The sequence below is a fragment of the Lepisosteus oculatus genome, chromosome 3 (assembly GCF_040954835.1).
Source record: "Lepisosteus oculatus isolate fLepOcu1 chromosome 3, fLepOcu1.hap2, whole genome shotgun sequence".
Classification (NCBI taxonomy): Eukaryota; Metazoa; Chordata; class Actinopteri; order Semionotiformes; family Lepisosteidae; genus Lepisosteus; species Lepisosteus oculatus.
Window position 1 is genome coordinate 35,935,515 of NC_090698.1, and position 24,104 is coordinate 35,959,618.

Consider the following 24,104-nt stretch of genomic DNA (forward strand, 5'->3'; position numbering starts at 1 on the left):
GAGTGTTTTTGCCAATTTTGCCAGAAACAACCTCCCAGAGTACTGTTCAGTACTGCACAGTACAATATATGGTTTAAACTTTTACATTTAAAGTTATATTGTTGGCTGATTACTGGCTGTTGAAATTTGGATTAAGGCAAAATATAGATTTTCTCAATTGAAATGTAAACCTGAAAGAGACACATTGTGTTCACAACAAGCTATAATAGTGGACTATTTTTTTATATTCTGCAAAGTAAAGAAACAAACCGAAAGTAATTCTCTGATTGGACTTTGAACCTCCTGGGTGCAGTGCGCAGTCCTTTGCTCGTTACCACTATAAGGACAATAAACATTTAAAAAAAAAATGTTTCCAAAACATCCACTTGTGATATTTTACCTGCTTAGTTACACACGATTCCATATTAATATTACTATCAAGTGGTTTTAAATCAGTACAGCTATTTTTTACAGTTAGAGCAAATGGTGTTCTTACTACATATTCTTAGAAAAGAATAGAAGGTTTTAACTTTTTATGAAGTACAGTATATAAACTTTATAATGTTAGAAAAAGCATGTTAAAACCATAACCCACTGTAAATTACCAAGTTTAAGACTTTGATGCATAAAATATTTATGAAGAAGGTGGAATATGGCTGTGTGCTTTTGTCTAACTGAGCAATCTTGCTTTTATAAAATGTATCTACTTTTTGATCGGTTTAATGTTTAACATGCTGTTATACACAGTTTAAAATGATTAAAAGTCTAAACAGTATACTTAAATTCTGTAATTGGAAAAAGATTGTCCCTCAGCATTGACTGGAATTCGAAACCAGGCATTTTCTGGTGACAACCCAAATGCTTCACATACCATGTTAAGCTTTCACTGCTCCACCTGGCGGTTTTACAAAGTAGTGCACCCCTATTAAAAAAAAACTAGCAGTACCCTGCAACCTGTTAAATCAATACAGTTTCCCCTGCGCATTTTGAATGGCTGGATCTGTACCTTATACAAAGCTTGACTAAATATGTAATCTAAGTGTTATTTCCTTTTGTTTCTGTAGTATCAGCAAGCTGTTCAGCAGTCCATACAGTTGCAGCAGCAACATATCCTTCATCAACAGATGATGATGCAGCCTGTGTTCCAGCAGCAGGCTCAGTATACAGCAGTGGTAAGCAGTCATTTGAGATAAAGAGTAATGTGGCATAAAGACCAATAATGTTCAGTCACATGTGAGAATCCAAAAAGATAAAACACAGGCAGATTTCCTTTGATTAGCTATTGGTTTTACAGTCATCTGTGTATTTAACTTCGCTAGTTTTATTCATATCTGTTGCTTAAAGTTGTCTTTTCACATATCCATGTTATATATGTATAACCACTTTTTACTTAAAAGTGTTGTGTACAAGTATTCATGTTTATATAAAGAGTGATACAAGAGAATAAATACAGTGCCTTGCGAAAGTATTCGGCCCCCTTGAACTTTTCAACCTTTTGCCACATTTCAGGCTTCAAACATAAAGATATAAATTTTTTATTTTATGTGAAGAATCACCAACAAGTGGGACACAATTGTGAAGTGGAACAAAATCTATTGGATTTTTGAAACTTTTTTAACTAATAAAAAAATGAAAAGTGGGGCGTGCAAAATTATTCGGCCCCTTTACTTTCAGTGCAGCAAACTCACTCCAGAAGTTCAGCGAGGATCTCTGAATGATCCAATGTTGTCCTAAATGACTGATGGTGATAAATAGAATCCATCTGTGTGTAATCAAGTCTCTGTATAAATGCACCTGCTCTGTGATAGTCTCAAGGTTCTGTTGAAAGCGCAGAGAGCATCATGAAGACCAAGGAACACACCAGGCAGGTCCGTAATACTGTTGTGGAGAAGTTTAAAGCCGGATTTGGATACAAAAAGATTTCCCAAGCTTCAAACATCCCAAGGAGCACTGTGCAAGCGATCATCTTGAAATGGAAGGAGTATCAGACCACTGCAAATCTACCAAGACCTGGCCGTCCCTCTAAACTTTCAGCTCAGACAAGGAGAAGACTGATCAGAGATGCAGCCAAGAGGCCCATGATCACTCTGGATGAACTGCAGAGAACTACAGCTGAGGTGGGAGAGTCTGTCCATAGGACAACAATCAGTCTTACACTGCACAAATCTGGCCTTTATGGAAGAGTGGCAAGAAGAAAGCCATTTCTCAAAGATATCCATAAAAAGTCTCGTCTAAAGTTTGCCACAAGCCACCTGGGAGACACCCCAAACATGTGGAAGAAGGTGCTCTGGTCAGATGAAACCAAAATCGAACTTTTTGGCCACAATGCAAAACGATATGTTTGGCGTAAAAGCAACACAGCTCATCACCCTCAACACACCATCCCCACTGTCAAACATGGTGGTGGCAGCATCATGGTTTGGGCCTGCTTTTCTTCAGCAGGGACAGGGAAGATGGTTAAAATTAAGGGGAAGATGGATGCAGCCAAATACAGGACCATTCTTGATGAAAACCTGTTGGAGTCTGCAAAAGACCTGAAACTGGGACGGAGATTTATCTTCCAACAAGACAATGATCCCAAACATACAGCAAAATCTACAAAGGAATGGTTCACAAATAAACATATCCAGGTGTTTGAATGGCCAAGTCAAAGTCCAGACCTGAATCCAATCGAGAATCTGTGGAAAGAGCTGAAAACTGCTGTTCACAAACGCTCTCCATCCAACCTCACTGAGCTCAAGCTGTTTTGCAAGGAAGAATGGGCAAGAATTTCAATCTCTCGATGTGCAAAACTGATAGAGACATACCCCAAGCGACTTGCAGCTGTAATCGCAGCAAAAGGTGGCTCTACAAAGTATTAACGCAAGGGGGCCGAATAATTTTGCACGCCCCACTTTTCATTTTTTTATTAGTTAAAAAAGTTTCAAAAATCCAATAGATTTCGTTCCACTTCACAATTGTGTCCCACTTGTTGGTGATTCTTCACATAAAATAAAAAAATTATATCTTTATGTTTGAAGCCTGAAATGTGGCAAAAGGTTGAAAAGTTCAAGGGGGCCGAATACTTTCGCAAGGCACTGTATATGGATTGGAATGTGTTAAAATATTTGCAATAAAAACATGCATTAGTTATACAGATACTGTATATTTAACTTACTTTCATCAGTTAATTGTCAATTCTTTGCTTCATCCAAGGCAGGAATAGTTAATTAGTCCCATTCTGTAAAACATCAGTTAGGCACCAATGCATAATCTCTAGGAGATTATCCTGAAATGCTTTTCTAGGTGTTAGTCAGGGCGTGGAAAGCCCACATGAGGTAAATGGGACTACAGTATACACAAAAAACTTACTTTTGCTGATTTTAGTTAAGGTAACGTAATTTTGTTGAGTTAAGATAAACCTTATTGTTTTGTTTTTTAAAGTAGTCATAAATTGGCAGTTTTACCCTTATAGGTTTATATTTTACTTAGCCCTGTTGTATAACATATTAGGAGAGATTGTTTTCACAATTCATTGTAAGATCATATAAAGATTGTGTAAATGTCCCTAGATTAACAATATTGTCAAAGCAGTGCAGTGTTCAGTTTATATTTTCACCTACCTGTTCCCATCTGCTTAATATCAGATGCAATCTACTATAGGCCCTCAGGGAAAGAGTGAAAGTGAAATTGATCAATGCTTTGTTAAATCAGAACATATAAGGTAATTACACTGTAAAGAAATGTAAAAAAAACTTTTTTTACTTTTAAGGTGGATAATGATAAAGCTAATTAATAGAAAAATATTCTTTACAAAGAGTAAAATTTTCATTTTTTTTCATTATTTATTAACATTATTCAGAAAACAACAATTGTATATGTTGCACATTACTAATGTTGTTAAGAATAAACTTAAATAACTTGCATCAAGAACATGTACAGATGCAGCCAAAGTGCGCGGCACAGACACACACGTGATTGGTTGACCGACAGGGGCACATGTCAAAGCAGTTGGGCGGTCGTAGAAAGATTTAAATGTTTTTACTGTGCCCGTTTTAGTATTGAATATTTATATGGAATTTTACCACTGAAGGGAAATCTTAGTAGCTGAGCATAAAAAGAATAAGAGCATAACACGTGTGAAGGCCATAAATGATATTAATTTTGGAACATAAACATACAGTATTACAGTATGTAAACTGTATACACTATGGCTGGTCTCTGTACTTTAAAGACAAAATACACACCAGTATTCCATTTCTCCCTAAACATTTTAAGCATCGAAGTCTTTAACTAACGTTAAATAACGTGTATAAAAACTGGTAGTTTTAAGCTTTTCTGCGAATACGCTCAATACCGGAGTAAACAAGCATAATTTTAGAACTTGATTAATAGGGAATATAATATGGAATCGCGTATCTAAAGAAATTAATAACGATATAATTATATTCATGTACCGCAACACAAGAATAGTACACGTTGTACAATGTCTGTTGATACTGCTTGTGTAGGGCTGTTTCACCATTCCTCATGTGACCTTGCGGGTGGTACTGTGGTCTAGGTGCCTGACTTGTAAACCAGAGGTTGTGTGCAAATACAGCCGGCGCCGCGACTTTTCTTTTAACAAACATTTCTTTGAGAAAATAGAATAGCAATATTATGGACAATTAATTGACAATAAATATAGAAAAGCACATATTAAATTTGGGAAATTGTTTTAATATGTAAATAGTTCCCTGGTTCTGCATCTCTGGGTGTTTCTCTCTCTTGCTCGCCCTCCCACCTCTCTCTCTCTCACCCTCCCCCCCTCTCTCTCTCAATTCAATTCAAGGTGCTTTATTAGCAGGGCTCGTCGTGTGTCTCTTTCTGGTCAGGGCGCGGGAGAGCTCGCTGGCAGGTGGCGACGGAGAAGAAAATAAAAGCAGCTTTTAACTCCGCAAGTCTAAGTTTTTGGGTCCGTCCTATCCGAACTCGAAATCGTTACACTATCATTCTGTCCATCGAAAACCTGTTTATATGTGACCTTTCAGAACACCTATCTGTTTTCTTCCTAGCACAATTTATTTGTACACAATTTCTCATTACATTATCATTCTCACTGTGCATAACAAGGAAGATTAATAAACATAAGGTTGTTTAATGACAATCTATTGTTTATCTCATGGCTAAATAGTCAAGTCTAGCCAAAAGAGAAAACATCGACTTTATTTAAACTCCAGCGAAAGTATTAATGGTTTTTAATTACCATACTTTTATGGTACATGACTTTGCTAAAATGTATTTAAAAATAAAAACGATTACAAATGCCAGTAGAGAGAGAGACACACACACAGTTTTTCAAGTAATTGTTTTTTACTTTGTCAGCACCCAGACAAATGCATTATGTTATGCACTGAGAAGGATAAGGACCGCACCGCACCCCACCCACAACATGCCAGCAGAGAGAGAGAGAGACACACACAGTTTTTCATTGTCAAAAGTAATTGTTTTTTACTTTTGTAAAAAATTTTTTAACATTCCTCTTGTTTAACGGGAATGTTTTATTTCTGGACAGACTGTTAAATTAGAGGAAAAGAGCGCCTCCTTCTTTGAAGCATTCCGTTGATCTGATCATGAATTATTTTCCAGTTGCACAAAGTAAGTGTTGAGAATCTCCGATTCACCATGCTACTAATGGTTTCCCGGAGATTGCAAGGCAAGGCACTTTTGCCTCTGGACCCATTGAAATTTACCGACGTGGTCCACCCCCAGTAAATTTCAAAAGTCACAAAATGTCTAAACATGAGGGCGGCGTAGTGGTCGGCTCTCGCTTTCCCATCAAACCAATGCACTGCAAGTACAAACTGCCCTCTTTCTCTTGAGTGATGGGCAACAGTTGGATATCTGGGAGAATTGTTCGTCCCATTGGCGTCTGTGAATTCCGCTCTGTAAACGGTGCTTCCTGAGGGGAGATAGATGGCGGGGACAGCGTCAGCCAAGTCCTGGGCGGTGGTGAGCAGAGAGGCCGGGATGGAGCGTCCTGAGGCGGTATGTGCTCAGTTGGATATCTGGGAGAATTGCTTCCGCCAGGCATTGCAACGTGCGCGGTGGGGAGCGGCACTTATCGGGAGACAGCTGCTCTACCGTTTGACTGCCGGAACATACTGTCTCCTTCTTCTGCATCTTCAGGAGTGTCTCTAACCTCCCAATCCTCCCCAGTAATGCGTCGTACTGCTCCTGCTGCTGCCAAAACGTCTCCATACAGGTGCTGCTTCTACAGGTTGGCACCCTAGCCAGTGGCCGAGAGCAGAGACCCATAGCCTGTGGCAAAATAACATAATTTATTTAAGAAATAAAGTCACACAGTAGTATTCATCAGTTGCAGAACAGACGTCAAAATAAACTTTTCTTTTCATCCTTTTTACTGCCTTTTTTTTTACTGTCCTGGTGGTAGATTTCGAAGATCTTTTCGCCCGTGCGGTTTTTTCCTGAAGAACAGACTGTGAAGAAATATTTATATTTTAATGTATAATTCAAAACGGCAATAATACCTTGTAATATGCGCTATAATCGCGTATTTCAAATGAAACCTGCTGTATTTGCTTACCCTTCGCTCTTTGCAAGCTGGGGCGGCAGAAGCACCTCGTCTCTTCCCGTAAAAGCTCTTGGTCTCCATACTGTACTATGGTCGCTGTAGTGCAGGCTCGCAGTTTTTTTTTTAGAAAAACCCATTCCCCAACGTTAAAAAAGCATCTTGCATCACGTTGCTTGAAAAATAATTTTATTTTGAGAGACCGGATAAGTAATTCAAGTGTTTTTTAACTTCCTGAAAAACAAGTAATAATTTAACAATACAGTATGTGCAAATGTTTTATGATATGTCGCTGCTGTGAATGTCTGTAGAGTGTATCTTATTTGCCTGTCCTGACTGGTGGAGCTCATCCAGCTGTGTCTGGAGACACAGGCCAGGGTATCAGCCAGGGTATGGGCTTGTTCCCCCCTCCCGCTCCTCTCTGTGTACAGTAGAGCCTCCTGTCCTGACTGGAGGAGCTCATACAGCTGTGTTTACCCTTTGAAACTCATCAAAAAAGAAACGCTCACCAGAGCTTGCACAACTACTGTATAACTAAAAAAGACCTCTTCACTGTGCAAAAATACAACCTTTATAAGTTTATGCAGGTAAATAATTTCTATTAAGAATGATTTTTTGATCTATCAATGTTAGATTAAAAAAAAACACATTGCCCGACGTTAAAAAAGCATCTTGCATCACGCTGCTTGAAAAATAATTTTATTTCGAGAGACTGGATAAGTAATTCAAGTGTTTTTTAACTTCCTGAAAAAGAAGTAATAATTTAACAATATATGTAACACGTTTGCATTTGTTTGGGAGCTATATTACAGTTTGTATTTTTCATATATAAGATATAATGATGTGTTCCTGCTTACACATTGCACGACTTTAAAAGCTTTAAAAAAGGTTTCGATTCGTGTCTTTTTTTACATTATCTGACGAGCCTTGTTTTGTCAAAGACCCAGAGATCATCTCACTTTCAGAGGACAGCACAGACTCAGAAGGCCGCAAAGATACTACAGTAGCACAATAGTACAATAGTCTTCTTAAGGTGTGAGGGCAGGAGTGGATCGCAGCGGGAATACACAGCAAATGAAAACAAAAAACAGGGCAGGTGAGACGAGTATCCAAAAAGTGTGATCAGAAAAAGGAAACAATTGTTACGCCCAGCTATTTAACTTGCTAATGCATCAGACACATTCCCTTGCGTATTGTGTTTTAAATAAGATAGGAGTGTCTTTCCCAGGTATTAGCTCATCTGTATTGTGCAAGTTTATCTGTACCATACTGTATATAGGCACAGACGTGTATGCACCACTATATCGCTTTGGTAAGGAGACAGACTATGGCAAAAATCACGAAGACTCTCTGACAAAGTAAAAAACAATTACTTGAAAAACTGTGTATCTCTCTCTCCTGGCGTTTGTAATCATTTTTATTTTTAAATACATTTTAGCAAAGTCATGTACCATAAAAGTATGGTAATTAAAAACCATTAATACTTTCGCTGGAGTTTAAATAAAGTCGATGTTTTCTCTTTTGGCTAGACTTGACTATTTAGCCATGAGATAAACAATAGATTGTCATTTAACAACCTTATGTTTATTAATCTTCCTTGTTATGCACAGTGAGAATGATAATGTAATGAGAAATTGTGTACAAATAAATTGTGCTAGGAAGAAAACAGATAGGTGTTCTGAAAGGTCACATATAAACAGGTTTTCGATGGACAGAATGATAGTGTAACGATTTCGAGTTCGGATAGGACGGACCCAAAAACTTAGACTTGCGGAGTTAAAAGCTGCTTTTATTTTCTTCTCCGTCGCCACCTGCCAGCGAGCTCTCCCGCGCCCTGACCAGAAAGAGACACACGACGAGCCCTGCTAATAAAGCACCTTGAATTGAATTGAGAGAGAGAGGGGGGAGGGTGAGAGAGAGAGAGAGAGGTGGGAGGGCGAGCAAGAGAGAGAAACACCCAGAGATGCAGAACCAGGGAACTATTTACATATTAAAACAATTTCCCAAATTTAATATGTGCTTTTCTATATTTATTGTCAATTAATTGTCCATAATATTGCTATTCTATTTTCTCAAAGAAATGTTTGTTAAAAGAAAAGTCGCGGCGCCGGCTGTATTTGCACACAACCTCTGGTTTACAAGTCGGGCACCTAGACCACAGTACCACCCGCAAGGTCACATGAGGAATGGTGAAACAGCCCTACACAAGCAGTATCAACAGACATTGTACAACGTGTACTATTCTTGTGTTGCGGTACATGAATATAATTATATCGTTATTAATTTCTTTAGATACGTGATTCCATATTATATTCCCTATTAATGAAGTTCTAAAATTATGCTTGTTTACTCCGGTATCGAGCGTATTCGCAGAAAAGCTTAAAACTACCAGTTTTTATACACGTTATTTCACGTTAGTTAAAGACTTCGATGCTTAAAACGTTTAGGGAGAAATGGAATACTGGTGTGTATTTTGTCTTTAAAGTACCGAGACCAGCCATATACTGTATGTTTATGTTCCAAAATTAATATCGTTTATGGCCTTCACACGCGTTACAGTATGCTCCTATTCTTTTTATGCTCAGCTACTAAGATTTCCCTTCAGTGGTAAAATTCCATATAAATATTCAATACTTAAACGGGCACAGTAAAGACATTAAATATACATATACATACTGTACACTGTACAGTTTGCATACAGTAATATGTTTATGTTCCTAAATCAATATCTTTTATGAGCATGTGAAAGGCATGGTGAATTGGAGATTCTAATAAATTACTGTATTTTGCATGATTGGAAACAAATGAGTGATTGCAAAATGCTGTGGTGTTACTTTTACAAAGACAGTAAATGAAAAAAAGAATGTGGACCAGGGCAATACTTTGAGTTCACAGGTTGTCCAAGGTCATTCATTATTAATACTATTAGTAATATCTTCGGTAAAGAGATTGATGGTGACAGCTCAAACATGAGAGGTTGAGCTTTATTAGCTCCACCTTGTGGAAATTCCGGATACTTTTATTTTATTTGTGGTACCACGTGGTATGAAGCGGCACTATGCAAGAATTTACGGTATTAAAACAGTAACTTGTGGTAGACTGCGTCAAGCGCACCTGAAAAAACTAGTGCGTTATTGCCCGCTTGTTTTGAATGGCTACATCTGTACATTAATAGTTTCACAAAAAGAGGTACTTCACCAATTTGTATTTTGTTAGCATATATTCATGTATTAAGCAGAAATCCTTGATAAAATGTAGTTGTTGAGGCATGAAGGTTCAACAGCCAATTGTTTTTTCTACTTTTTAGTGTGGAATTACTACTTGTTCCTTTGTTAATTTAATTTAAGACTTGCCTTGCTGCCTGCAGTAAATAATTCCTAACAAATTCTGTCATCTTAATTTTTCTGTTTCCCTCATCTTGTTATAAATGTACATATAGCACCCTGAGTGATTATAAAACAGCACATTGTATCTTGTTATGCTGTATGTTCTGTAAACTGTACTGTGTTACCAAGCTCTTCTAAATATTTCATAGATGCAGCAATACCATCAAGCATTTGCACAGCAGCCACATCATCAGAATCATCCCCACCAACAACAGACTCTGTTTCTTACCTCACCTCTGGAGTTCCAGACACCTATAGGGAATTTCAGCCCAGCTGTGACAACTCATGTTGGGACTGTGGCAGTGGAGCCTCTGTTCAGCAAAATGAGGTAAATCAAACCACACATAAGTTCATTATGCTGAAAAACAGTTTTATAAGTTGTATAACACTTTGACACTTTTAGTCAGGTGAGTGGTACACTACACTTCTTCATTGTTCTTTACATTTACAATTACTGTGACACTTTGGCAGGGAACTTTAACTATCATTTATTTGCATTCACAACCGCTGTGTTAGTTATGGGGCACTACCAATATCATTTAAAAAACAGTTGTTACTGTAGTACAATTTTGGTAGTCATCAGCTGCTGACTGCATGATTGCTTTATGGTCTGATCTTGTCAGATTTTGGAGGCTAAGCAAAACCTGGCTTGGAGACATCTACAGATCTAGCCATTCGGAATGTGTGCCAGATACTGCAGCACTTTGCAGTGTAATTTTTTTTAACAATTCAAACTCAAACCTACAGCAACCTATATGTTATACAGCAATATAGATGTGGGTTATGTCACCCCCCATAAAACGATGTTCTTATTGCGTAAATCCTGCTAAACTAGAAGTGTTGCAGAAGGTGATATATTGTACATTGTTTGCTGGAGCACGGTTTAGTTCAAACAAGCAAGTCCATAGAGTTCCCTCTGTTTATTGGTACTAAACCTTGATGGGAAATTTTTAAAAAGTAGGTGAATTTAATAAACAGCTAATGTTGCTTAAAGTATTGCGTATGGTGGTTCTGTGGCTAAGGATCTGCGCCTGTGGCTGGAAGGTTGCTGGTTCAAATCCCGCAGCTGGCAGAAGAATCATACTCCGTTGGGGACAACCCCAACTGCTCCAGGGACACTGTACAATTCCTGACCCTGCGCTCTGACACCAAGCTTCTCTCTGTCTGTGTGTCTCATGGAGAGCAAGCAGGGATATTTGAAAAAGACAAATTCCTAATGCTAGAAATTGTATATGGCTTATAAAGTGATCTCTCTCTCTAGTCTGTTAGCAGAGTTTGTGTTGACACACTACATATTTTAATCACCTTTGTCTGTCTGGTGGATGGGGGTTGTCTTCTTCCTCAGTTGAACATCTGATACTTCCCCAGTAAACCAAGAGACTAAAACCCACTGTTGATAAAACTAAGATTTCTAAAAATGCAACTAGGTACTAGATATTGTTTAAATAAAAGCTGTGAAAATGTTCACAAATCACAATCTTTAAAATGCCTGTAGTTTAAAGGCTCTGTGTCATTTTCTGCAAAGTTATTGACAACTGAAACATCATATCTCATAAACAGGCATTTATGAGAAAGAAAAGGTTATGAAAACCGGAGAAAACCAATTACTCCTTAAAAGTTTGAAATTATTATTAATTATTACTTATTATTAGTAAGTTAATACTGTTAATAATAATCAGATACATCATTATAGTTTCAGTGGTCTTTCAATACCACTTTTTTATTCTCAATTATAATTATGATGTATACAATTTTGTTTTAAGGCTTGTGTTGAATTGCCGCACTGCGATGAATAAAGTATTTTGAATTTAATTAAACTGGTTGAACTGGTTTTTACTCCCACTATTGACAGTATTCATGTTTGTTTATTCACATTTCTATTATATTATTAATATAATTTAACATTGAATACATTGTAATATGTAAAAAACAATAAATAGTTAATATAGTGTAATATTTACTATTTTATTTTTTAAAAACTTGCGCCCTAAGCAGGAATTGAACCCAGATCTCCCAGATGGGGGCCTAACCACCAAACCCACTGCACCAACAGGCCACCTGGAAATAGCTGAAAAAGACAGTTTAAATTTTTAGAAAGTAATTATAAGTGAATGAGTCAAAGAAAAAATAAAACATGTTTACAAAGAAAGTGGACAATGGTTATACTGCCAGCTCTATAAATATATTTTATTTAGATCCTTAAATTTATATTGTTATTAATTTCTTTAGTTACGTGATTACATATTATGTTCCCTATGAAGCGGATTCCAGAAGGTACATTTTTTTACTACAATAATGACAGCAAGTATTCATAGAAAAGGTTAAAACATTATAGCTTTTTACAAAGTATATAAACTTAATATAGTCAGAACGAGCACGCCAAATTAACCAGTTAAATACTTATGCATAAAATGGTCAGATGGTGCTCAACTACCAAAAGTTCCCTTTGGTTGCAAAATTCCATATTAATATTCTATATTAAGTGGATTTAAACATGCACAGTAGAGAGATAAAATGAAGCAATCGTTTCACTAACAACTAATGCACCACAAATGCCACCTTTTGATCTTCTTTGGCCAGTGAATCACATGCTGCGATAAAGTGCAGCCCCTGTATTATGTTACGGGCCTTTAACACGCGTTCTGAATGGCTACGTATGTACTGACAGGACAGACATCTTTCTTTAGACTTAAAAAAAAAAAAAACAAGTTGCTGGAGTAAGTGTAAACCAGTATGTGTCACTGTTTTCTCAGGACCAGAATTTCCAAATCAGCTTTCCTTAATTCAGTTAGTGAAGTATTTTTTCTCTGCCCGATCTGCTGCTAGCCCAAAATTGCCATGTATCAACCAAGTGGGTGCTGTATTTCAGTGGTTGAGGAAGTAAGTCCCCTTATACTATGCGTATAAAGTTCTTTGAGATTAAAAGTACTATATAAATGCAATAATTATTCAAGTTTATGCTAAATTGATTTAAAATTTTAAACCATTTTACCTTTTGTTTCTCTAGAACTGCTTTATTGGATACTGAAGTAGTTGGTACCCCAGAACAGAACGTCAGCAACCCACCAGATATGTCTAGCTGGAACCCCTTTGGAGAGGACAATTTCTCTAAACTAACGGAAGAAGAACTGCTGGACAGGGAATTTGACCTCCTGAGAGCAAGCAAGTGTTGATGGCAATATATTATAAGTCTTGTCATTTAGTAATGTTGATTTCTAAAAAAATATTTATTTTGTCATGTCATGGTTTATTATTTTGATATTTAACCATGCTTTCTAACATGTGAAATTACATTATCATATTTATACTAAAATTAAAGTAAGCTTTATATCTGTTCCTTGACAGAGAAACCTGAAGAAAGGACAGCAAGTATTGACTCAAGTTTAGCAATGCAGCAGACTTCACAAAAAACACTCTCAGAGGATCTCTTTGGCTCAGTACCATTTGTTTCTAATCCAGGCAAGTTTTAAGGAAGCAATCTGAAGAAAAACATGGTTCCTTGAAATTAAAGTCATATTTAACTGATTTTAATTCCTAATAGCTGCAACTGTACTTGAAAAACAAAAGTAATAAATAATATCAACCCTTCACAGAGCAATGAGATGAACAGGATGCACATCTCCAAAGGAGGATGTATTCTCCAATGAAATGTATTCTACTCTGACAATGTTTCGACACACAAAGGACTTCATCATGACATGTACCTTTGAATAAACAAATCTTATATATTCTGACATTTATTAGCTGAAAGCATGTTATATAAAAGGAAGCCTTATTTCCACAGATAATGAAGGTTGTCATAAATATACTTCAGTTATCCTTTTCACAACATACACAGAATAAATCTAAAAGAAAATCCAAATGAAAAACTACAAAATACAAAACTTGTTACATTAATAATCATTATCAAAATATTTGAAAAGTGTATAAAATGTATTATTTAAATATTGATATCTATATAAAAGATCAATCTTATCCTTATAAGGGCATTAACATTTTTACTTAACCTCTTTAAAAGTGGTTATACAGATGCAGCCATTCAAAACAAGCGGGCGATACCGCATTATTTTGCGGTGCGCTTTACGCAGTCTACCGCGAGTTACCGTAAATGCTCCTATAATAATAATAATAATTGCTTACACTTATATAGCGCTTTTCTGGACACTCCACTCAAAGCGCTTTACAGGTAGTGGGGACTCCCCTCCACCACCACCAATGTGCAGCATCCACCTGGATGATGCGACGGCAGCCATAGTGCGCCAGAACGCTCACCACACATCAGCGATCAGTGGGGAGGAGAGCAGAGTAATGAAGCCAATTTATAGATGGGGATTGTTAGGAGGCCATGATTGATAAAGGCCGATAGGAAATTTGGCCAGGACACCGGGGTACACCCTACTCTTTTCGAGAAACACCCTGGGATTTTTAATGACCACAGAGAGTCAGGACTTCGGTTTTACATCTCATCCAAAGGACGGCGCCAGTTTACAGTATAGTGTCCCCGTCACTATACTGGGGCATTAGGACCCACATAGACTGCAGGGTGAGTGCCCCCTGCTGGCCCCACTAACACCTCTTCCAGCAGCAACCTTAGTTTTTCCCAGGAGGTCTCCATCCAGGTACTGACCAGGCTCACACCTGCTTAGCTTCAGTGGGCTGCCAGTTGTGAGCTGCAGAGTGACATGGCTGCTGGCTTTTAAGCATCAAAGTCTTTAATTCGGTAGCATACTTTGGTTATTTTGGAAAAGTTTTTACGTGCTCCTTCTGGCTATATTAAGTTTATATACTTCATAAAAAGTTATAATGTTTTAACCTTTTCTATGAATACTTGCGATCGTTATCACTGTAAAAGAAACGCATACTTTTTAAAATTTGATTAATAGGGAATATAATATGGAATCACATATCTAAATAAATAAATAACAATATAATTATGTTTATATAGCTCAGATTATCACAGTAGTACACTATATTTGTAAACATCTGCATCAATTTGACTCATTCATCCAAGATTACTTAGAAACTTTTTGCCCTTTTCAGCTACAGCTTAAGTTGTCTAGGAGCGCATCGGTGTAATGGGTTAGGCACGTGCCTTGCATGCTGGAGGTTGGGGGTTTGAACCCAGCTGTTGCCATGAGTGTTCTTTAAACAAATAAACATTTTTTTGAAAAACTAAAATAGTAAATATTATTGACACTATATTAAATTTGTTGGTATTTCTAAATATCACAACACATTCAAAGTTAAGTGATTTATTAATAACAACTAATAATTTCAAACTGCTTGCATTTTAAAATTGTTTTTTATTCAGGGTGATTTGTCACAGTTTTCACAAACTTAATTTTATAAAAAGTCTAATTTTGAGACGGGGTGTTCCAGACTTATGTTTAATTTCTGAAACTCCCTTTTTATTCCACGTTTTAACCTTCTCTATGAATACTTGCGCTCGCTATCTCAGTAAAAAAACTTAGATTTTAGGATCCATGAAATGGGGAATATAATATGGAATCACTTATCTAAAGAAATGAATAACGATTTTAATTTAAGGATCTAAATATATGTATTTATATAGCTGGTAGAATTACTGTAATCCATGTTCTTTGTAAACACTTTATTTTTAATTTGACTCATTCATGCATGATTACTTTAGAAACATTTTTAAGCTGTTCATCACAGCAGTGTTTCCAAGCAGCCCATTTGTCAATTGGGGTTCTGTCTAGGTGATCCTTCTGTGGGTTTCTCACCCACTGCGATTCAGACACAGAATGGATAAAAATGGGTACAAGTCAGGCAGAGGGAAGGGGGTCAGTGAAACTGTTACCTGTCCTGGATAAAGCAGTTAGAAAATAGGTGGATTTACACTTGTGAAAAACGTTCCAATTTTAATGCGATATGGAAGATATTATTAATAATAAATGACCTTGGACAGTCTGTAAACCGAAGATAGGACAAAGGCTAGGACTGTCAACACCCTGCGTTTTAATGTTATGTAGAATAGACAGTTCTGAGGGATGGGAAGGAATTTTCAGTAGCATGCACTGTTGTCATTGTTGCTGTTTAACATTAGATGTCATATTAAATGTCCTATTTTTTCTTAACAATGTTTTTCCATACTGTAGTTTTAAAACTTGAACAAAGACGTGCCACATGCAAACATTGCGATGTTGTATAGTTTTAAAGCCACTACAGTATAGCTTGTATATGTGGGATATACATTTATTTATACTGCATCAAAGCTTAACTCATTCAGAGAGCCTGACATTACAAGCTGAGTTAAAAGGAACATGTTAAAATATTTCCAAAATAATTCCAAGTGAACGAGTTGATGGATTCGATAATAATAGAGAAATCATAACAATAATCATGCAGTCCAACTGAAAGAAGGACACTTAAATCAATGGAATTAATCAAATCCCAGGTGTGAGTTCATAAAGCCAGGTTTACATACTACCCCTACTTCTGCGAAACACACAGGTGGGGACAGGTTTAGGCTGCAATTGAATTGGGGATCTGTATTCTTCAACTTGAAACATTGTTTTCTCTGAAAGCATTTTCCTCCCTCTTAAGCTGATCTTTTGCTGCCTGTGCATGCTTAAACAGCTCCCTATGTGAATTGTTGCTCTTGACTGAGAAAGCTTTAGAGAACTTTACATTTTTATTTTCAACAAACTGTAAATATGATGTTTACATTGGTGTTTTTATTAATTTTTTACTTAAGCATATGTAGTGTCAGCTGTCAAGGAGAGCTCCCCCCTTCCCCCCACAGACAGACTGGTAAAGCAATTTTGAAGTGTTAACTATCCAGCCATTGCAAGCCACTGCAGCAGCCACAAATAAATAAAAAAATAAACTTTTTTTCTCCTGATGGTAATTGTAACAAATTATCATGTTTCGCACCCTTGCAAAACAATCATGACATTCTCATCCAGTCAAAGCTTTGATATTTTTTTATCTTGAAACCATGATCTTGACATGCAGGTGTGAAGTAGAGTTAACAGCTTCAGATTTAAAAGGTTATTAATAATATCTTCCGTGTCGCATTAACATTGGAATGTTCTTACAAGTGTAAAAAGAGGTGATACACAACGTGTCTCCTCTATAACTCTTCAGTTTACAGAGAAATTCCACAAGAGCTATACATCATTGTCCAATAGTACTCTTCTTGTGTTTAATTTCTAATTTCCAGTTTAGCAGAATTTGCACAATGTGCCCACTGTTTTATTACCCACGTCTATATCACTGTACAACACAGGTTTGAGTCGAAGTGTCTGTTAATAAAACAGAGCGCCTTCCGATACATATAACTACTGCATAATTTCTTTATCCTTTTCAGCTAAATGAGGGGAATTAAATCAGTCAGAATCTCGGAGTGCCAATTGTAAAAATAACCCTTCTTCCCTCCTTTGTTTAACTTTAAGAATTTTGCAAAGAAATCCTTAATCACCATACCATCACTTAATTTATCCAGATACACAAATTCATGCCAGAACCAACAACAAGCTATAATAGTGGACTGTTTTTATGTATTCACCATATAAGAAACAAAAAAAACAAATTGCACTTAGAACCATTGGGTGCAGTGCTTTGTCCCTTATGACTACAAGGACAAAAGTTTTTTAAAAAGAAAAGAATGTCAAAATGTGTCCGAAATGTCCACCTGTGATAATTTAGCTGCTTAGTTACACGATTCCATATTCATATAACTATCAAGTAATGTTAAATCACTACAACATTTATCTTTTTACAATGATAGCAATTGGTGTTCTTACTACATGTTCTTAGAAAAGGATAAAAAGTTATAACTTTTTATGAAGTATAGACTATAAGCTTAATGATGTTGGAACAAGCACGTTAAAACCAGAACCCACTAAGTTACCAAGTTAAGGACTTTGATGCATAAAATATTTATGAATACTTAAATTATTTATGATAAAGGAGGAAGGGTGTGTACTTTTGTCCAACTGAGCAATCTTGCTTTTATAAAATATACCGACTTTTTAATGTTTAATCTTTAACATGCTGTAATACAGTTTAAAATTATTAAAAGTCTAAACAGTATACAACTTAAGTTCTTATCTATATTAATATAACTATCAAGTGGTATTAAAAACAACTTTTTTGTATAGATGACACGATTGAAACGATTACAATCTAATCTTTCTACGTGTGATGCTATTAGAAAGTACAATACGCTCCTGCTTTGTTTAACGATGGTATGAAAAATAAATCTAAATCGTGAGAAAGCTATGCTTAAAGTTAATTAAGGGACATAGAAGACAATGATAATGATTTACGTTGTTTAATTTGAAAAACTAAGTGATAAATGCAGACACGATTAGTGCCATTCGCACTGCGAATGCTCAGGCTGTGCTGCTTTCCCGCCTCTGACAGAGCACAGTATTTTCACAGCCTCTGATTGGGGGGAAAAAAGACCAGCTGATCTGTCCTTCATAACAGGAAGATAAGAGAATGTGATTATTTTTTCTGTATGAAACGTGTTGCGTTTATGAAATTCAAGTATTTAAAACAAATAAAAAGTAAAAATCTTACAGTGTACACAGAGATTCTAAGATGATCACAAGGAAGAGAAATCACCGGTTTTTAGCACATAAAAAGTGGTTTTTAACTATCTAAACCAGTTTTTTTACAGCTTTTAAAGTCATGCGATGTCAGGCAGGGACACATCACTGTATCTTATTATATATTGCGTTTTTAAAAATTAAAAAAAAAATTGTGTGCCCATCGTATTGATTGGCTGTTCTCTGATTACTGGCAATCGTAAAGAACAAAAACCATTCCCCCCTCCCATGTTTAACTTAAAGATTTCCATTAAGAAATGATTAAACACAAAACTCTCACGTATAATAATTCATCCAGATACACACACTGGAAACAGTTTTGCCAGACAACCTCCCAGAGCAAATCAGGCATCCGGGCTGAGGTCTCCTTTAGCCCAGCCAGCTGGTTTCCTGTTGAATGACGCTAACGGATAGGGTTCAATCCCAGACGGTGTACTATAAAGTACAGTTAATTATTTTTTTAATTCCAAGTTAATTTGTTGGCTGATTGCTGGCTGCTGACATTTGGATTAAGATGAAATATAGATTTTCTCAATTCTGGTGTAAACCTGAAAGAGACACATCATGTTCACAATAAGCTATAATAGTGGAACATTTTTATGCATTCTGCTCTGATTGCACTTTGATCGCACTGGGTGCAGCTCGCTTTATGCATAATTAAAATATTTATGATGAAGGTGGAAGGTTGTGTACTTTTGTCCAACTGAGCAATCTTGCTTTTATAAAATATACCAACTTTTTAATGTTAGTGATTGACATGCTGTAATTCACAGTTGAACATTATTAAAAATCTAAAGAGTATACAACTTAAATTCTTAATTGATAAGATTGTCCCTCAGCAGTGAGTACTCCGTACTTTTTGAATGGCTGGATCTGTACAGTATCTAAGAGAGGTAATTGCATGATCAACTTCAACAAAATGAGTATGCACTGTATAGAATAGCTTATGACACCTTATGAAACTATAGTGTTCAACTATTTTAATAGTTTTAATTTCCTTTTGGTTTTTACAATGTATACTTTTCCATATGGATAAGAAATGTATAAATATCTACCAAGTATATTGCATGAAATAGATCCTTTTTAGATCACCTTTAGATTACCTGTGTGAGGATGTCTGAAGGAGTCATTTTACTCTGCTATTACATTAAGCACGAGATTCACATTAATACCCACCATCAGGCAAGGATGTCAGAAGTGCTTGGGTGAGAAAAACAAATCTGCCTTAACTAAATAATTCTTTAAATTTTGTCTACATTGACTTTTTGTTTTTGCACTGCACCTTATTGTTGACTTTAATTATTTGATCACATTTGAAACAGTAAACATTTAGACTTAAACCACCAATTAAAAAAGTAAATCTTGCATATAGTTTAATCTCTCTATAAGGACTACTAAATTCATATTAATAATAAGAATAAGAGTATTAATAATAATAATAAATTCTATATAGTCATGCCAAGGAACAAGTAAAAGGTTTATTTCATGCTGAAAAGAGAAGAATATAGTCATTTCCATCCAGAGATCACCAAACAGTTTATAGATTCTTTGGTACATTTTATGACAGTCTAGTCAAGTGGAAAACATTGAAGTACAGACTTGCAGATCCTTGTTGCTCAATAGTGTGCACATATGTTAAAAAATAATAATATATGGTGAAATCCAAAACTGAATGTTTGATTCAAGAGACATTATTGAGGAAGAAAACAGATGCCCTCTTCTGGATTGAACAAGCTATGTCATTTTGGCGAGTTGTTTTGACAATTTATTTGCCTGTTTGTTATTGACAATTATCACTGTGATACTTTTTTAATATATAATTAAGTGTGTGGTAATCTTTACAACACAGTCAGCCTGAAATAGATAGACAGCCCTGCATTCATGTTCACTTTTCATCCAGATAAATGGCCGCTCTTGTAATGCTAAACGTTGTACTCGGGTAAAACCCGTCAACTGATATTGGAAGCTCATTTGTAATGAAAACTAGTACATCCTAAGTTAGCATTCTCAACATCTGTGACTTTTTACTTACATTCAGATTTATTAAGTCTTGGAATTTACTTATTGTACTTTTGGGTCTTCATCTACTGGGATTCATTTGGTGTGAGTTACTAACCTGCAAGGCTGGCTTTTGCTTGGGTAGCATGTATAGGTTTATTCCATGCTGAAAAGAGAAGAAAGAAAACACAACATTTCGTCCATGGAGCCTTCTTCAGGTGTGAGAGAATGTTGTAGAATTGTTGTAAATGTTGTAAAATGTTACATTAAAGTATGTAACCTTGACTGAACACCAAACCCAAATGGAGTAGATAAAAAAAGCAGTGTCTAGTAGTAGCTTGCCTGTGTGCATCTACAGATGCTTTTTAGGTTAGGAGGAAGCCAAGAAAGTTTCACTCTGTTTTGGATGATTGTTTTAATATAGAAGGGCTTGTTATATGCAGTGCTCTCTAACAGTTTATTTTTGAGACAGGTACATTTGTTTTACTCTAAGACAGTTATGGAAAAGATAACAGTCACAACTAGTCGTCGCAATATCTTATAACTCAGAACTATTTATTTAATGGGGACACTCAAGAGTTATACAACATTGAAAAGTGAGAACAAACAGTTCAGTGAAAGGCTAGTTTACGAAACCAGTCTCCAGACACTTAATAAAGACAAATCTAGGAACAAAAATATTACAGTATAACATACTTACAGAGTCCTCAAGGGAATAGTTGGTTCCAGCCACAAATTGTGACTTTTAAACTTTGAACGTTCCTATTACATGGTAATAGTGCTAATTGACAGGCGACTGAGAATTTGGCTCAGAAACTGGCCTGATTATCATTGCTTGAATAAAATAAATCTGCATTATGATTAGATTAAAACTTAGTAATGTAGGTATTAACAAATAAAAAAATCAGAAAAGCTTGTGCTAATATTTAATCCATGTTTATGCTTCTTTATCTTGGTTAACTTACTAAGTGTGAGTTAACAAATTCTCTGTCCTTTGTTCTGGATTCAAATGTTGTTTTTTTTTACTTCAGTCATCAATATTACTGTTTTGTGATATCATTTGGGTGGTGGTAGCGGCTTTTGTTCTGAGAGCTGCCAGTAAGAATCTGGACAGGCTCAGAGTTGGGGTGTTGCAGTAAAAACAGTTAATGAGAAAATATTTGGTCTGTAGTTTCCTAAAAATTGATGAATAATGCATTGAGTATAAATTTTTATTCCCGTAGATTTGTTTGAATCTACCTAGTCCTACGGTACTGAAATATGTGCCTTTCACAGAGAGAATATATCTACAAGAAAACACTGTAATAGATTGAGCTGACATAAACATGTTTTAGGCTTGGACTAGTGCATCACGAAACATTAGTTGCTGAAGGCATGCATTTTTACCAGCGGTATGGAAGTGGATAACACTTCTTCCACTTTATTGAGAGTGCTGATTTTAATACACCAGGGCACTGTTTTGCTATCAAGCATTACATGTCTGTTGAGTTGCGAAGGCTGTATTTCAAGATTCATATGACTAGATATGTGATTCTGCTATTGCAGAAATAAATTATTGTATTCTGTGCAGTATGCTGCATTTCGTTCTTCTACATTTAATTCAAAATCAGTTTTAGCTTGAAAGACATCATATAAAGAACTGTAAATTGTTTGCCAGTTTTTGTGACATTGACTTATCCATTTTGATTTATCTCAATGATTAGTAATTTACATAAAGTAAGCTGTTTTTCATTGAAATATATTTTTTGTACATTACGTGTTTAGTTTTTAAAGATAAATTAACTGAAGGTTATTTCTAAAAGGAGAAACTTTATGTTCAGTTTCTAATTTGCTCCGAAAAAACATAGGTTTTCATTTTATTGCGACTTCAGCTTTCACTCAGTAATCTCTGAAGCCTGGTGATTGTGTAAAAAAGGAACAGTATTTAAGGGAGCCATATTAAAAAATGTCTTGGGCTAGTGGTGAATTGGTGGGCAGATTGGAGAATAACAGTTTAATGCATGCAACTTTCCTCTTAACCTCTGAATAATAATTTAAGAACTGCCTCAAGTGGGGAAAATTTAGGCATCAGAATTACACTCAGAATTTATGTACATGAAAACAGGGAAATACAGAATGTGCATGGTTTAGACCACACAGCTGTATACTATATTACCTTTTTTTTGTTTACATTTTCTAATTTTTAGCTTTTCATCCATGGGTGGTGGGCTGAGCAAGAGTGCCTTGTTTCCTTTACCTTCTTTACCAAATGGCTTTACTACTTATGCCTTGCTGTGCAGATGTATATAATTGAGTAGTATCTTATTACTTTAAACTTTATAAATATATGGAACAAGTAATAGGTTTATTCCATGCTGAAAAAAAAAGAAAGAAAACACGTTTCGGTTGTGGAGCCTTCTTGAGGTGTGAAGGCTCCACGGCCGAAACGTTGTGTTTTCTTTCTTCTTTTTTTCAGCATGGAATAAACCTATGACTTGTTCCTTTGCAGCCTACGCATGCTGACGCAGCTACCCACCTGAACTATATAAATATATGCTTTATATGCTTTAAACAATAACGTTTGTAATTGAAGCTGTATGACAATGTCTTATTGAATGTTTCTTTAAAAAATAAAAAAATATTCCAAAACAGTGAGGTTTTTTTATTTTATTGAAAAAGAGTTATTTTGGAGAGAGAACTGACTTGAGGATCTTCCGGTATCTGACCACCACTGCATTATTTGTACAAGATAATTTTTGTCATATGGCTGCCTATTTCACTGTAGTAAATACTGATATCAAAAGAATTGTGATGCATTACAACACGGCAAATGTACAGAGATTCAGGTATAGCTTGTCAAAAGAAAGAGAAACATTTTATAATGTAAACTGCTAAATACTTCAAATAAATACAGTTTTTCAGATAATATTAAAAATGGTAATGTCAAATTAAACATAAACAGAATAAATATTTCAGAAATGGAACATTTATAGATATAATTGTATTCATCCATGATATAAAACCTGTTAAAAAATATAAATGTTACTGACCCTTTCCCTAAGCTGTGCAAACACTTGTTGCAGTATTCTGAATCTTAAGGTTCGTATATGTATGTGAATAGATTTGTCTCAGTGTACAGATGAGTGCATGTGTTCATTTATACATGCAATTAAATGCTGATATAGGCAAATTTAAATATATATTTTGTGCATTTTCCCTCATATCTTTATAAAGGGAATAAAACATTCTAAAAAAATGGTCCAAAAAATGTGAAACTGTGAGGTAGTGGGAGGTAAAAACAGTGGTATGACAAATGTTAAGAGATAAACCGAAAGTGTCAAGTGATACAGCAAACTCAAGCAGTGGGAATCAAAAGTTTTCTCTAAACCAATAGTCTTCTATTTTACCTGACAGTGATTAAACTGACGTTTCTTTTTACCTATGTTCACAGAGATTGAAGGACTCCTATATTAGGAAGTTGTCAGAAGCCACAATTATTCTTAAATTTTATTCACACATTGACCAAGTACTTGACCAACATTGAGTATATCTCTCCTTTTATAGATTTCATTAGCAGATTATAATTTCACATTTGTCTTTTACTTTGACACAAAGTTATCCATCATTTTAGCC

At 35.7% G+C, this 24,104-nt stretch overlaps 1 protein-coding gene across 2 annotated transcripts in view; it reads left to right on the plus strand.

The window, feature by feature from the left end:
* The window catches only part of LOC102695318 (BMP-2-inducible protein kinase), a 58,824-nt gene that overhangs the window by 20,257 nt on the left and 14,463 nt on the right, over positions 1–24,104 (plus strand). Inside the window, exons 9-12 of one of the 2 annotated variants that reach the window (XM_015364727.2) lie at positions 1,044–1,151; positions 10,065–10,243; positions 12,923–13,077; positions 13,261–13,374. In XM_015364727.2, coding sequence (XP_015220213.2) covers positions 1,044–1,151; positions 10,065–10,243; positions 12,923–13,077; positions 13,261–13,374 — 556 coding nt within the window. The remainder of the gene's footprint in view (positions 1–1,043; positions 1,152–10,064; positions 10,244–12,922; positions 13,078–13,260; positions 13,375–24,104) is intronic. The other variant, XM_015364732.2, reaches the window with a different exon arrangement.